Source organism: Hemicordylus capensis, chromosome 2 (genome assembly GCF_027244095.1).
Source record: "Hemicordylus capensis ecotype Gifberg chromosome 2, rHemCap1.1.pri, whole genome shotgun sequence".
NCBI classification, from domain to species: domain Eukaryota; kingdom Metazoa; phylum Chordata; class Lepidosauria; order Squamata; family Cordylidae; genus Hemicordylus; species Hemicordylus capensis.
This window is the reverse complement of record NC_069658.1, coordinates 212,223,439-212,240,088: the sequence shown is the minus strand read 5'-3', so window position 1 is coordinate 212,240,088 and position 16,650 is coordinate 212,223,439. Positions and strand designations below refer to the sequence as shown.

The window sequence follows — 16,650 nt, the reverse complement described above, 5'->3', positions numbered from 1 at the left end:
TGCATAGCGAGTCTTGTTCGTGGGGAATTCTCCAGGTTAGCGATCCCTGGATATATTTTTATCTAGCTCTGATCTCGCTCAGGTTGGATCCATCATCACGGCCACCATTTTGAGGATGCTCTTCAAAATGGCAGGAAGACTGTTCCAGGCACAGACCTGTGCTTGCGCAAGCAGACCGCGGCATAGCTTGCTTGACCCACAAGCAAGTGGGTCAACAGCAACAACAGCAAATATTTCTATACCACTTTTCAACAAAAGTTCTCAAAGCAGTTTACACAGAGAAATAATAAATAAGATGGATCTCTGTCCCCAAAGTGCTCACAATCTAAAAAGAAACATAAGATAGACACGAGCAACAGCCACTGGAGGGTTGCTGTGCTGGGGGTGGATAGGGCCAGTTGCTCTCCCCCTGCTCAATAAAGAGAATCACCACTCTAAAAAGCGGCCTCTTTGCCCAGGGTCAAGCAAGAATGGTTTCTTACGTGACCCACAAGAAACTGTCTCATTTATTCATTTATATTTTTCAGTGTAAAAATTAAGCAAGAATGGTTTGGTTTGGTTTTGCTTGATTTTCATGGTTTGCCTGATTTGATTTTACTTGATATTTATGGTTTCTTCTTTGGTTCTTTGTTTGATTTCTTGCTTGACCCACAATTAGAACCATCTAATTAATTTATTTATATTTTTCTGTGTAAACCCCTTTAAGGACTTCTGTCGAAAAGTGGTATATAAATAGTAATAGTAGAAGGAGTAGGAGGAGGAGTTCTTGCTTGAAAAAAGAACATCAGAATGGTTGTGTGACTCACAGGGACAAATTTTCAGGAGGTTCTGACAGCTGCAGAGAGAACATGGGGGGCAGGGGGTCGCCTAAAACAAACCCCTCCTCTCTTGAGTGTCAGAAAATGTGATTCCACCAGCCTAGCATCAGTCTGGATGTTGGCCATTGATCGTCGGGACTGTCCAGGAACCATCGGAGTCAACATCTTTTTGTGTGGTTTCTTTGCAGGAGAAAATCCTCCATGATGAGGGAAAGAAGAAATCAAAGAAAAAGGGAGGCTGTTGGGACTGCCACAGGGCAGAGGTGGAGAAGGACCACAGGGTCCTGGCGGAGAAGGCGTTTGCAGAGCTGGCCACCTCCTGCCAGGCGGTGATCTGTTGCCGGGTGACACCCAAGCAAAAGGCTCTCATTGTCCAGATGGTGAAGAAGCACCAGAACACCATCTCCTTGGCCATCGGGGATGGGGCCAACGACGTGAACATGATTAAAAGTGAGGCCTTGTCCCATGTTCTGAGGTCTTGCTCTTCAGTTACCTCTTCGCCTCTGACTGAAGCTATTCTGGGAGATCCTTTGCTCCCGTTATGTTTCACAAGATCAAGCTATGAAAACCTCCAGGATGGCTTTCAAACAGCCACATGGAGATGGTTGCCAGTTGTCGTGCCCTCCCTCGGGTGGGTCCACAGGCAGGGGCTTGGGAGGCTCAGCCTCAGAGTGGTAGTAGTTGGGCAGTTTGAAATGCGTCTAGATAATAAGTATCATCCAAAACTGCCGGGAGCTGAGAGGCCACCACCTGTTCAATCACCTGCTCAATCACCAAGATTGGAAACGAGTCTGTAATTAGCTAACTCTGGGAGATCCAATGTAGGTTTCTTCAAATCAGGTCTAATAATCACCTCCTTAAGACAAGGAGGCATCCTGCCCAACCTCAGAGAAGCATTTATAATATTTACCAGACCTTCTCTGATAATACAATAACCAGATGAAATAAGCCAAGTTGGGCAAGGGTCAAGAGAACAGGTTGTAGGACATACAGTCCGAAGCAGTTTGTCCACCTTGGCATGGATTCACACAGTCACACTAATTTTGGTAACCCACATTGAGCCTTGATTCAGATGATGTGTCTAGTATCTAGGGTTGTTAACTGATGATCTTAAAAATACTCAGTTGCATGGGTCAGAGGCACTGTTCCCTCTAACCAGGATTTCCAGATGTTGTTGACTAGAACTCCCACCATCCCTAGCTACAATGGCCTTTGGCTGGGAATTATGGGAGTTGCAGTCAACAACATCTGGGAATCCCTATTAGAGGGAACACTGGTCAGAGGAGCAGAGACTGGTGATGTTTTGGCAGGTTGAAGTACAGCCTAGTGTGTTTTAGTGGGTCAGGAGAGGTGAGTTGAGCATGTCACGGGTAGAGCCAGACAGCTCCAAGTCTTTTGAGGAAATGTTGAAGAGCTCTTGCTCTCTCTCTCTCTCTCTCTCTTCAGCTGCTGACATTGGAGTTGGAATCAGCGGGCAGGAAGGGATGCAGGCCGTCCAGTGCAGCGATTATGCCTTGGCACAGTTCCGCTTCCTGCAACAGCTCCTCTTTGTCCACGGCCGGTGGTCCTACCTCCGGATCTGCAAGTTTCTCCGCTATTTCTTCTACAAGACATTTGCTGGCATGATGGTGCAGATCTGGTTTGCTTTCTACACAGGATTTTCAGCACAGGTGAATGTTTAAGATCCTTCCCCATACCCTTGAGTTGTTTTATGCTCACTATGTGATCCCTGATTGGCTTGAATCACCATGTGAAAAAGCCACCCATCTCTAAGCTAGTGTACCATAGAGCTAGATCTGGTTTCCTTTCTACACGGGATTTTCAGCGCAGTTGAATGTTTAACATTATTTTCCATAGTTCATACCCTTGAGTTCTTTATGCTCACTATGTGATCCCTGATTGGCTTGGATCACGAACTGAAAAAGCCATCCATATCTATGCCAATGTACTATAATTCTAGAACATAAGAACAGCCCTGCTGGATCAGGCCCAAGGAGGCCCATCTAGTCCAGCATCCTGTTTCACACAGTGGCCCACCAGATGCCGCAGGAAGCCTACAGGCAGGAGTTGAGGGCATGCCCTCTCTTCTGCTGTGACTCCCCCGCAATTGGTATTCAGAGGCATCCTGCCTTGGAGAATGGAGGTGGCCCTCCGACTAGTAGCCATTGATAGACCTCTCCTCCATGAAGTTATCCAAACCCGTCTTAAAGCCATCCAGGTTGTTGGTTTGCTTTCAACACAGAGTTTTTAGAGCAGGTAAATAGTTCATACCCTTGAGTTATTTTATGCTCACTATGTGATCCCTGATTGGCTTGGATCACGAAGTGAAAAAGCCATCTGTCTCAGCCAATGCACTATGGTGCTAAGCTGAGCTGTGAACCCTGAAATCTCTGACTCTTGGTGGGTGCTATATTAACTTTTTCTAAGCTGCCTCAAGAGTCTTTTTCCAAGCTGATAAGGCAGGATATGGATCTTAAAATACTTAATAAATGAAATAAATTACAGAAAAGCAAGCAACGGACACGTGTGTCGACCAACTGGCCCTTAATTCCGCTCTCCTTTTGCTCCTCCTTTTTCAGCCGCTGTTGGAGGGCTGGTTTCTCGCTCTTTATAATGTGTTCTATACTTCCTATCCCGTGTTCTTCATGGCGATCTTGGAACAGGTAAGTCACAGATAAATATCACAGATTAAATTAGGTGGATTTGTAAAGCCCCAAAGATCATTGCTCTTCTTGGCCTGCAGTGTGCAGCATCCATGTATTCTCATAGAATCTTAGAGTTGGGAGGGGGCCTTTGAGGTCTTATAGACTAACCCCCCACTTGAAGTAACCTATATGACTGAGGACTTGGAACTCCCCCCCATTCTGAGTTGTAGCGGACTCCAAATCCTAAAGACCACTATGCTTTCCCTCTGGACGTGCCACAGAGCTTGTGGAGCAAGGAATCTCCTCCAACTCCCTGCATGCCAGGAAGATAGCACCTGGGGAGCAGGGGTGTATCTAGAGTAGGGCAGGCAGGGCATGTGCCCCGGGCACCATTTCAAGGGGGGGTGCCATTTTTAAAATTAATTTTTTTAATGGCCACCAAAAACAAAATGGCCACCACACATGCTCAAATGGCTTCTGTGAGGCCCTAGGCCATGCCAGGCCTCACAGAGGCCATTTGAGCATGCGCAGTGGCCATTTTGTTTTCAGTGGCCTTAAAAAAAATTTTTTTTAATGGCCACGGCACATGCGGTGGTAAAGTTATCTGAAAGATGGGTGCTAGATGTTTGGACAGGGGGCGCAATATCAGTGCTTGCCCTAGGTGCTATTTTCCCTAGATACGCCTCTGGTGGGGAGCCTTTCCTCCTTAACATCATGGCCTGTCGGCCCCTGGGAAAGATGACTGTAAATCTCAAGGGTTGGGTGGGGGGAATTCTCCACTCCTTCACATGTCATAATTGGACATCAATCAATCAATCAATTTATTTATTTATTAATACTGCCTGATATGTAAATCTCTAGGAGGTGTACAGATGCCAACATTAAAATCACAGGTTAAAATACAGGAAACACAAAACAATATAAAACAAATTATGAAAATTCTAATTAAAAGCTTGAGAGAACAGGAAGGTCTGGAGGGTCTTCCTGAAAACAGACAGAGAAGGAGATGCTCTTATTTCAGCGGGGAGCATCTTCCAAAGCCCTGGGGTTTTGGAGGACCCTGGGGGATCATTTTCTGAGCCTCAGATTGCTTCAGAAAATGATCCAATTACTTCCCAGGCTTGTCCATCTCCACTCACAAATAACAAGGAATGAATATATATATCTGGTGGTTGTGCCAGCAGAGATGGAAGGGAAGCAGGACATGAATATTTGACATTCACTTCAAACTGAGGGCCTAAATTGGAGTTTAGTGAGTGAACCTTCGGGCTGAGTTAGGGTCTGGTTTCCCACATTCGGACGTTCAGGTTCGGGGACATCTGGCTGCTTTGCCCCCAGTTCCCCGTTATGTCTGGATCCGGCCTAAGTCTTTGGAAGAGGCTTCACAGCGGGGCTTTGGGAGCTGGGAAAGCCCCTCCGCCTCCTTCCGGGTGAACAGCTTCCCTCTCTTTCTCCCCGCAACCTCTAGGATGTGAGCGCCAAGAAAAGCTTGCAGTTTCCTGAGCTTTACAAGGTCGGCCAGAAGGACATGCTCTTCAACCTCTGGACCTTCTGCGTGTCCTTCATCCACGGCTCTTTCGTCTCCTTGGTCAACTTTTACATCGCGAGCTGGGCCTTTGGGGACCGCGCCAGCACCCACGTCGTGGGCGATTACCAGTCCTTCGCCATGATTATCGCAACCGCGGCCGTAGTGACCGTCACGGCTGAGGTGAATTTGGGGAGCGTTCAGGGGGTGTGATTTTCTGGGCTGACTTGAAATCTCTTCAGAGGGGCAGAAGAGGGCAGCCAAGGTGATCAGGGGCCTTCCTTGCGAGGCGAGGCTATAGCCTCTGGGGCTTTTTTGGTCTGGAAAAGAGGTGCTTACGGGGAGACACGATAGAGGTGTATCAAATTATGCATGGAGTGGGACAGAGAGAATTTTTCTCCCTCTCTCACAACACTAGAACCGGGGCTCATCCCATGAAACTGAAGGTTGGGAATTTTAGGACCAACAAGAGGAAGTACTTTCTCACACAGCACATAATTAACCTCCAGGTGCCACAGGATGTGGTGACGGCCACCAGCTTGGACTTGGTCCAGCACGCCTGCTCTTATAAAATATTCTATGTAAACATATGAAGCTGCCTTCCACTGAGTCAAACCATCCGTCCAACGGAATCAGTATTTTCTACATCAGGGCTGCACAATTTTCCCCCCTCTGGCTGTTGTTGGACTACAACGCCCATCATCCCCAGCCACAGTGACCAATGGGGGTGATGGGAGTTGTAGTTGGACATCTGCAAGGCGACTGAAGCCCTGGTCTACACTGACGGGCAGCAGCCCTCCAAGGTTTCAAGCAGGTGCCTTTCCCAGCCCTACCTCGAGGGAGGTTGTCAGGGTTGAACCCGGGCCCTTCAGTAGGAAGATGCTTCAACTTCGACTTTTCCCATGGATTCTCTGAAAGGTCTTCGAATGAGCAAGCCCATTCCAAACTGGGCGGGAGGGGTTAGGAGAACGGAGCAGGTTCCAAGAGCCCTAAAGGAGGAGTGGCTGAGGAAACAGAACACCTCTGCACCACGAACCGGGGAGCTCACAGCCTGGGCAGCCTCAATGAGGTCTAGTGAGCTGCCAAGTTTCACCCCCGCTCATGTTCTGGGTGTTCTTTTCAAGGGCAGAAGGGAACACTGCGGTTTGTGGCCGACAACCTCACATCATGCTCTGTGATTGGCAGATAGTGGGCCCATTCACACGACCATTTGAGAGGGTGGGAGGGAGGGCAGGCAGAGAGGAAGGCTGCATAACCTTACTTTTATTATTATTATTATAATTATTACATTTATATCCCACTCTTCCTCCAAGGAGCCCAGAGCAGTGTACTACATACTTGAGTTTCTCTTTCACAACAACCCTGTGAAGTTGGTTAGGCTGAGAGAGAAGTGACTGGCCCAGAGTCACCCAGCAAGTCTCATGGCTGAATGGGGATTTGAACTCGGGTCTCCCTGGTCCTAGTCCAGCACTCTAACCACTACACCACGCTGGCTCTCAACTTTCCCCACAGAGAATCCCTCAGCCCCTGCTGGGCATGCTGATCGTGGGCCCAGATGGTCTGCTGCTGCCCCAGACAGCAGAGAGGTGCATCGCCCCAGCCCACACAGGAGCAGTTAGCCCGAGTTAAGGGGCCGCTCATGCCCCTCACCTCAGCTAACCGGAGGGCTCTGTAGGTGGGTTTGCTGCCACCGCTGCGCCATAATCCATGTGGATCCTGGCAGTTCTCACAGCCAGCCAATTCCAGGCTTTGCTGCCTTAGCCTGGTCTTGACTGCTTATGAGGACGGCCTAAATATTGACCTTCTAGGTGGGCTAGGTATAAATGTTGGGAACATGACCTTCTGCCCTGGCCTGGTCTAGTCCTCAAAGGGAAGGATAGCACCAAGCAGATCACTTGGACGCAGGTTTGCAGAATGGCTGGCTCATGGGCCTTGTTCTGCTTCTTTCCCTGGGCAGATCATGATGGACATTAAATTCTGGACGGTGTTCAATGTGCTGGCGATCGTTGCCAGCTTCGCACTCTACAGCTTTTTCAGCTACCTCACTCAAAGTTTCCAGGCCTACCAGCAGGCACCCACCGCCTTCCAGTTCCCTGGTAAGTTTTCTTTAGAAGGAGCTTTGATTTCAGTTATTTTTCACTCACACACTACTTTGGGTTGCAATCAGGGCTGGGCTCCACAGCGAGGAGAAGTTGGGGATTTGTCATGAGGGACCGCCTCAACTGGGCAGCCATGCCGGTGAGCCAAAACACGTCACGTCAGAGGATGAGCATAGGAGTGAGGCATGAGGGGAGAATGAAATGAGCGTGAGAAAATTCTGCTTGCAGAAAAATGCAGAATTCTCTTTGTAAAAACTTCTGCCTGCAGAAGAATGCAGAATTCTGTTTTCAAAAACATGCTTGCAGAAAAATGTCCGATTTCTGTTTGCAAAAAATAAAAAAATAAAAAATCCTGCTTGCAGAAAAACGCTAAATTCTGTTTGCAAAAAAAAATTCCTCTTGCAGAAAAATGCCAAATTCTGTTTGCAGGCCCTATCAGGTAAGATAGGCTCCATGGAAGGTGCCTCATTCAAGGACCACCACCAGTTTTGGAGCCAGTGCTGACATCTGCCCTGCACATAGAAACTCACCGCATAAGTCACATCGAGATGAATGTGACTTAGCAACACTCAGTTGATGACACCATGTTGCTGTCTGTCCTGAAGTAAGAATTAGACAAATTTGAGGAGAATGGACCTATCAAGGGCTCCTAGCCATGGTGATAGCTTGATGGAACCTCCACTTGCAGGGAGAGTCTACCTAGGGTATATAACCTGGGAGAACTGTTGGCTTTCTTTATCTATAGAGGCCCATACTTTCATATAGCATACACTTGTTATTCCAAGCACAACATTTGAACTGCCTTCATACCATCATGTTTCTGGTGCCAGAGAAACAGAGTCTATTTGGCTGTCTCACAGGTCCAGATATTATCACACATGTACACACCACAGTAACTAGGGGTGTGCACAAACAGTTTGTGCCGAACCAGTTCGCCTCGAATTAGGGTCAGTTCAGGGGCTTGATCATGGACCGAACTGGGGCTGGTTCAGTGATTGAACCAACCTAGGTCTGGTTCCGGTGAACCGATTCAGCACGATAAGTGGACAGCTAGGTGGGGGCGGTGAACCGGGGGCCAAACCAGTTTGGTGCACACTCCTAACAGTAACTGATCTGCTCACAGCTTCCTTTTCCTTCCAGATGCTAGCAAGAATGCACTGACCGACCCAACTGCACTCCTTGTCGTCTTGCTCTGCTTAGTGGTGAACATCACCCCCTCCCTCACCGTCCGCTTTATACACAGCTTTGCAGGGCCCAGGACCATGACAGAGGTAAGCATCGCTCTGGGAATCTCAGCCAAAGGGCAGTGCCAAAGGGGCATTCTTGTTGGGAGATCCTTTGGTGGAGCTGGTCGAGAAGGCTGGCTGGCTGGAGGCAAAGATCAGGAACAGAGATGCATAAGCAGCTGCCGTATACCGAGTCCGACCCTTGGTCCATCTAGCTCAGTATTGTCTACACAGACTGGCAGCACCTTCCCCAAAATTACAGGCAGGAATCTCTCCCAGTTCTATTTGGAAATGCTGCCAGGGAGGGAACATGGAACCTTCTACATGCAAGCAGGCAGGTGTTCTTTTCAGAGCAGCCCCATATCTGAAGGGGAATAACTTATAGTGCTCACACATGTAGCCTCTCATTCAAATGCAACCAGGGTGGACCCTGCTTAGCAAAGGGGACAATGTTGTAGCCTTAGGAAGCAAGGCTAAACACTGCGGGATATTTAGTTTAGAAGAAAGCTGACTGAGGGGCAACATGAGAAAAGTCTATAAAAGCATGCATGGTGTAAAGAAAGTGGATAGAGAGAAATTTTTCTCCCTTTCGCATAACCAAGAACCAGGGGTCATCTTTAGGACTGACAAAAGGAAGTACTTTTTCACACAATGTATAATTAACCTATGGAATTCTTTGCCACAAGATGTGGTGACGGCCAATAGCCTGGATGGCTTTAAAAGGTACTTAGTCAAATTCATGGAGGACAGGTCTATCAATGACTACTAGTCTGGTGGCTATAGGCCACCTTCAGCCTAAGTAGCAAGATGCCTCTCAATACCATAAGAACATAAGAACAGCCCTGCAGGATCAGGCCCGAGGAAGCCCATCTAGTCCAGCATCCTGTTCCACACAGTGGCCCACCAGATGCCTCTGAGAAGCCCACAGGCAGGAGTTGAAGGCATGCCCTCTCTCCTGCTGTTACTCCCCTGCAACTGGTACTTAGGAACATAGGAAGCTGCCATATACTGAGTCAGACCATTGGTCCATCTAGCTCAGTATTGTCTTCCCAGACTGGCAGCGGCTTCTCCAAGGATGCAGGCAGGAATCTCTCTCAGCCCTATCTTGGAGAGGCTGCCAGAGGGAACTTGGAACCTAGATGCTCTTCTCCATCCCCTGAGGGGAATATCTTCCAGTGCTCACACATCCAGTCTCCCATTCCTATGCAACCAGGGCAGACCCTGCTTAGCTAATGGGACAAGTCATACTTCCTACCACCAGACCAGCTCTCCTCTCCTCAGAGGCATCCTGCCTCTGAGGCTGGAGGTGGCCTATAGCCCTCGAACTAGTGGCCGTTGATAGACCTCTCCGCCATAGAGGAGTTGCACCAGTTGCAGGGGAGCAACAGCATGAGAGAGAGCCGTGGGGGTTATGCACGGCGTTCCAATTTGGGTGAGGCTGGGCTAAGGAAGGGGCTTGATCAGCAAACTGGGCTGCCGTTTGTGCTTTGATACACCTGCACCCCGTTTTTTTCTGGCAGAATCTTCAGGCCAGGAACATGCAGGGGAAACAGAAGACGGTGGAGCTGACGTCTCACATCCGGCGGGACTCCCTGTGGAGGCGTTCCGGCTACGCCTTCTCGCACAGGGGAGGCTATGCCGACCTCATCTCCAGAGGAGCCAGCCTCCGGGTCAAGGACCCCCACGCCCGCCCTCAACTCAATGGCTTTTGCAGGGCCCCACTGCCCGGCAAGGGAAACCCCACCCCGGCCAAGGGCAATGCCGTCACCGCCGGTCACAACGTCGTCCAGTTGTGCTGAACAGACAAAGACAGAAGGCCGAGGACTTGGTTATTGCCACCAAAACCTGGCCGAACCAGCAGGCCTGGACACAGATCCGTTCCCCTCTGCACCTGCCGAGGACTGGAGCATCTGAGACCCGTCTGCAGACACTCAACGGGGCTCAGTCCCATTCCAGCGCAGGGAGTTGGGGGTTCCAATCCTGGTGCCAGGTTTTATTTATTGAGCTTTCCTCTTCTTGCCTACTGCCCACAGACTCTGCGGTATCCCCGCCAACGGCCAACCTTCCTGCGTATGCGCAGCAAGGAGCAAAGTGCAACCTCCCATACACCGTCAGGTGTGCCATTCACAAAACTCGTGCTTGCCTCACAGATGTACTTCGAAGGCTCATGGGGACTTGATTTGAGACTATCCCCCCCACAGAATCCGGGGATATGTAACGTCATTTTTTAAACCAAGGGGCCTCGGGGCTCGTAAATGCCTAAAAGCTGCCGCTTCCAAGCGTTGAGTTCCCTGAATTTCTGTTGCAGTGGAGGTGCATTGTGGAGGGGGGGTGCACTCTGCACATGCTCATGGGCATGCTTGCCTCCTGTTATTATGTCACCTATTTCAGGGGTAAGTCCTGGCCATCAAACCTATTCCTGGTACTAGTGTGCCAAAAAAGGAAAGAAAAACAAATTGGCTTACTGGATTAGAACAAGGCTCCACCCTTAAGAACATAATAATAGTCCTGCTGGATCAGGCCCAAGGAAGCCTCTCTAGTCCAGCATCCTGTTCCCCACAGTGGCCCACCAGAGAGATGCCTCTGAGAAGCCCACAGGCAAGAGCTGAGAGGGGCATGGCCTCTCTCCTGCTGTTGCTCCCCTGCAACTGGGATTCAGAGGCATCTTGCCTCTGAGGCTAGAGAGTTCTCTCTCAAATTGATGTCCTTGGACATCCACAAGTAGGGCATGAAGATGCTTGTCTCCCCCTGTTCCCCCACAGCTTTTGGTACTGGGACTCACAGGTAAACTGCCTATGTACATGGAGGTTCGATTTAGCAATCAATAGCTCTTGGTAGTCCTTCTGGGCAAGCTGGGCAAAGAAAAAAGCCCATGCGATTCCATCATTTCAAGGTCGCATTTATGCTGCAATGCTTTCACTAGCATTTCTCTCCTTACTTTTTACCTAAACTGCCCTGAGATTTTTCCTAGGAATGCGATATTTTGAAAATTTATTTATTTATGAATTAACATCACCTCCCTTCGGCCATCTTGCTCGTAAGGCCCAGCTTGTAAATCCTTCAGACTCAACAGCTGTTTTTTAAAAATGGTGTTAATGTCTGTGGGTTGCCAGTCCAGCTGAGTTACTGAATGGGTCCTCTAGGGGGCACCAAAACAACACAGTTGGGGAAACACGTGCTGGCTGTTGTGCACACCGCTGCCCTCTATTGGACACGTACAGTACAGCCACAGGACTGGATTTACAGATCTCACTGTCGCCTTTCCCGGAGGGGAGGGTTACGTGACAGCACTTTTTCTGATGCATTGGGGTCTGGACTAAAACTAGGTTTCTGTTCATGAATGCCCTGATGTTTCTGCTCCATCCTATGCTTTACAATAAAGCTGATTCAGTGGTTTTGAAAAATCCTGGAGGGTCCTGTGTTGCTTTGGTTGCATTGCAGGGAATGCTCAAGTGGGCGGTTCCGTCGTCTTGAGCAATGGCTTTCTCTCGGGGCGTCTGGAACTCCTTGGAAGCTGTTGGCAGCTTGGACGCTGTTGTTGAACTACAACCAGAGGCGCTCTTACGCCTGGACGTCAGGGTCTAGGGCCTCCACACCCCCTGGGGCCCCCAAATCCTCTTTAGTCTGTCCTGGGTGGTGTGGTTGGTGCCCCCAAGAACCTACGTGTCTAAAATGATGCTTAACTTGCAGTGGGGCGCCTCCAAAGGCCTTTAGGTCCAGGCTCCAAAATTACCCAGGTGCACCTCTGACTACAATTCCCATCATTCCAGAAAATCGGGCACTGTGGCTGGGGATGATGGGAGTTGTGGGCAGCTGGAAGACCCCAAGAACTGATGGGACGGAGTTGTGTCTCCCTGCCTTGAGAGGAAGATTTTGTGCAGGGGGGTCATGGAATCTGCTCTATCTGTGGTGCAACCCTAAACTGAGTGCTTGCATGGTGCAACTGATTTGGAAATTCCCACCTGTGCCCCCCCCCGGCTTAAGAAATCTGGCCTACCTGGCCTTATTCATTCATTCATTCATTCATTCATTCATTCATTTAAATTTTCTTATATACCGCCTACTCCAAAGACTCTAGGCAGTGAACAACAATACCAACAACAATTAATTAAAATATTAATAATTAATAATTGATAATTGATAATTAATTAAAGGGCAAATGCCTGGCAAAGCAGGCAGGGAGGGGGCTGAATGAATCTGGGGGGGTGAGTGTTCCAAAGAAGAGGGAACACTCAAAAACAAGAGGCCTTGTTTCTGGAGCGCAAACAACACATTCAAATTTCTCCATCTTTCCATTTTGCCCCAGTCTCCAGATTTTGTCCAGAGCACTGGGCTTCCTCAGTTTGTCATAACGTTCCATTCTCACTCTATCTGTGGCTTCCCCTTCTTCTGCTCTGCCAGTGTCCACATGTTGAGAACACACGCCAACAACCACTTTTTTTGGATCTGATCGTAGGTATGGTTGGCTCTTTTTGTGGGGTGTCTTATATATCCACCAAGAAGCACCCTCAGGCATTCTTAGTTGCACGGCTGCCTTTGTGTGTGTGTGTGTGTGTGTGCTTTTAGCAAAAGGTGCGTGTCATTAGTGCAGAGGGGCAGAAAGATGGACTTGAATGGAAGAAAGTGAAAATGGCAGCTAACTGTACAATGCAGTTTTAAGCATTCTCTCTCTCTCTCTCTCTCTTGCTGCAATGTTTTAGCGGTGCACACACAGAGTACTTTTTTTTTTTTTTTTGCAGTGGGGAAATGACTTGACTAGCAAGCCAGAGGTTGCCGGTTTGAATCCCCGCTGGTATGTTGCCCAGGCTATGGGAAACACCTATACCGGGCAGCAGCGATCTTGGAAGATGCTGAAATGAAAGGCATCCTCTCATACTACACAGGAGGAGGCAATAGTCAACCCCTCCTGTATTCTACCAAAGACAACCACAGGGCTCTGTGGGAGCCAGGAGCTGACACTGACTCAATGGCACACTTTACCTTTATGCACCAGTACTAAGTACCTGCACCTACCAGCACCTGGGATCACAGAGGCAGGGTTTTTTTTTGCCTTTGTTCCATGCAGGGACCCCTCCCCACTGCTGTGATCCCAAGTGGGGAGTGGGTTTCTGAGCACCGCAATGCACAGGGGGCATGGCCCAGCTCCTAAAACAACTGACGCTGTGCTCGGGAACTCACGCCCGGCCGGGGATTGCAGCAGTGGGGAGGGCTTTGCCATCAGGACCTGCAGGGAACGAAAGGCAAAGCCATCCCCTCCCCTCCCTGCAATCCCAGGCAGGGTGGGCTTATGAGCACTGCACCGGGCGCATTCAGAGCTTGACCATGCCCCCTGGGTGTGTGATGCACAGAAGGCGTGGCCAGGCTCAGCACTGAGGTAAGAGTACCAGCATTTTTTTAAAGCATTGCACAAGAAGAATTTGGAGGTGGTTGTATGTACAATCATCAAGATTCATTTTCTTTTGTAAAGGCTGGATGGAACTAAAAGGTGCCATAAACCACCTTTTATAAGAGCCAGTGTGGTGTAGTGGTTAGAGTGCGGGACTAGGACCGGGGAGACCCGAGTTCAAATCCCCATTCAGCCATGATACTAGCTAGGTGACTCTGGGCCAGTCACTTCTCTCTCAGCCTAACCTACTTCGCCGGGTTGTTGTGAAAGAGAAACTCAGGTATGTAGTACACCGCTCTGGGCTCCGTGGAGGAAGAGCGGGATATAAATGTAATAATAATAATAATAAAAGTAAATAATAAACGGGGCATGTGCTTTCATCGGAAGGACAAAGACCCCCTTGGCTTTCAGATCAACACAAGACAGGGGATTGCAGGATCAACTGATCTAGGAGGCCGGGGCGCTTTCCAGACTAGACCCTGCAATGGGGTCAGGACGAATCTCAGATGTGTGCTTCCACACTTCCTGTGTCATGACACCGCAGTCTCTACGCGGACAGCAGGGTGCTGTTCACATTTCCGATGCCTTGTCTCGAATTGAATCACTGCAATATAGAGCTAGGACGTCGTATATCCGGCGTAAGGACGTTGCTGTTTCTTCGGGTTGTTCGATACTGTGAGACTGCTCCCCCTGCTGTTTATGGCCTGAATGCAACTTTTTCCGGAGGCATTTTGCTGCTAATGAGCAGCTAATCTGGAAAGCGCCCAGAAGGAAACTTCAGCAAAGTGTAATAGCAGGAGTTGGGGGCAGAGAGGGGGCGTCATTCATTGTGTGAATGTTGGTTTCAGGAGCTTACGAAACAAGTATCCCAGTTTTCCTCTACAAAATATTGGACAGTATGTAGTTAACCATGCTAGGGGTCATTAGGAAGGGGACTGAAAATAAAACGGCTAATATTATAATGCCCTTATACAAAACGATGGTGCGGCCACACCTGGAGTACTGCATACAATTCTGGTCACCACCACATCTAAAAAAGGACATTGTAGAACTTGAAAACCTGCAGAAGAGGGCAACCAAGATGATCAGGGGCCTGGAGCACCTTCCTTATGAGGCAAGGCTACAACACCTGGGGCTTTTTAGTTTAGAAAAAAGACAACTGCGGGGAGACATGAGAGAGGTCTATAAAATCATGCATGGTGTGGAGAAAGTGGAGAGAGATAAATTCTTCTCCCTCTCATATCACACTAGAACCAGGGATCATCCTATGAAATTGGTTGCCAGGACATTTAGGACCAACAAACGGAGGTACTTTTTCACACAAAACATAATTAATCTATGGAATTCTATGCCCCATGATGTGGTGATGGCCACGTACTTGGACGGCTATAAAGGGGGCTTCAATAAATTCATGGAGGACAGGTCTACCAATGGCTACTAGTCTGGTGGTTGTGGGCCACCTCCAGCCTCCAAGGCAGGATGTCTCTGAGTACCAGTTGCAGGGGAGTCACAGCAGGAGAGGGGGCCTGCCCCTTTCAACTCCTGCCTGTGGCTTCCAGAGGCATCTGGTGGGCCACTGTGTGAAACAGGATGCTGGACTAGATGGGCCTCCTTGGGCCTGACCCGCCAGGGCTGTTCTTATGTTCTAACCCAATTCCCAGTGATAAACATCATTCCCAAATTGTGCTTGTGTGCTGCAATAAAAGCAGTTCGATTCAAGGATCTTGTGAAACCAAAGTCCCCACTCACAGAGGAGGCTGGCTGATGTACCTCTGCATGATTTTGCTGCTTAGCGTTACCTCCTTTCAATCAGCCTCCACTGTGAGGGCAGGGAATGAGGAATCCCACATCTGGGCATAGAGTGCAGTTAGAGAATCCAGTCTCTCCCAAAGCAGAGGAGGCTGCTGGTCACAGCTCTGTATGAGTCACTGTTCTTGTCAGGGCTTCTACTGGAAATGGTCTTTTGAATCTCATCTACAGCAGAGGAAACTGCCTGTCACCCCTCTGCATGAGTCAGTGGTCCGGGCTTCCCTTCCTGCAGCTGCGCGTTGAATGGGATTGGCTCACTCGGGGTGCCCAGACGCACTGTTTGGATCTGGTCTTGGCCTTCAGTGAGTGGACCTTGCCATCTCTCCCAGGGCAGAGGAGGGGGAAGCACGCTCCAGAACAGTGACTCATGCAGCAAGGAAGCAGGAGGAGGGCACCCTTGAGACTGGGTGGTTCTTACTTTGCAGCGCTCTAAAAGTAACCTTTCCAGGTCTGGTGCAGGTGTGGTGTGTGCGCCTCAGTATTCTGGGGGAACCTCTGACAGAAGCTTCGGCGGTGAGTTTGCTGCACGAAGAGGCTGCAGGAGCGGAGGTGAATGACAAAAAATAATTTATTGAAGAACCGAAATCTGTAGGAACATACAACACAATGATGGGACAATCGAGAACAACATGAACAAATAGAATTTCCCCCCTTTCAAAATTCTGCCAAGAGGATTGGAGCAGGACCGCCTAGATGCTGGGACTCAGCTCCAGATGACAGAAATGATTTCTAATTTTTATTTTTATTTTATTTTTTAATAAAGTGCCCAACACATAAGAATTCTCTTTATTTAAATAGCTAAAAACCAAACCGAGATTTTGAAAATCACTTAAATGTAGAATTGCGAAGATTCAGAAGAACAGGAATTGCGCATTTCTGATCACTAAAAAAGCAAAACCCTAGAACCCTTGAGAAACCAGAATGAAACTTAGGATCTATATTGGAACAAACGCCAGACCCAGTCCAAAATTCAGCATTTGGTATTCGGGCATCACTGTTGTTGTTAGAACCAGCTCCCCCCCCTCCAGAAATAAAACTTGAATTGGCCAGCATGGATTTGACAAAATGTGATCTTCGGGAATCCCAGATCATACCCAAGTTACCCCTGCTAACTTGGCAAAGAGGCACATTTAACGTGGTGA

General features: G+C 48.9%; 1 protein-coding gene across 1 annotated transcript in view; it reads left to right on the top strand.

Annotated features, from left to right (window-relative positions):
- Positions 1–10,573, top strand: part of ATP8B3 (ATPase phospholipid transporting 8B3) — a 51,209-nt gene extending 40,636 nt beyond the window's left edge. The window contains exons 22-28 of the mRNA XM_053293199.1: positions 1,007–1,268; positions 2,265–2,488; positions 3,398–3,481; positions 4,932–5,171; positions 6,946–7,084; positions 8,228–8,358; positions 9,834–10,573. Of these exons, the coding sequence (XP_053149174.1) occupies positions 1,007–1,268; positions 2,265–2,488; positions 3,398–3,481; positions 4,932–5,171; positions 6,946–7,084; positions 8,228–8,358; positions 9,834–10,112 (1,359 nt within the window). The 3' untranslated portion in view covers positions 10,113–10,573. The remainder of the gene's footprint in view (positions 1–1,006; positions 1,269–2,264; positions 2,489–3,397; positions 3,482–4,931; positions 5,172–6,945; positions 7,085–8,227; positions 8,359–9,833) is intronic.
- Positions 10,574–16,650: the final 6,077 nt, after the last annotated feature.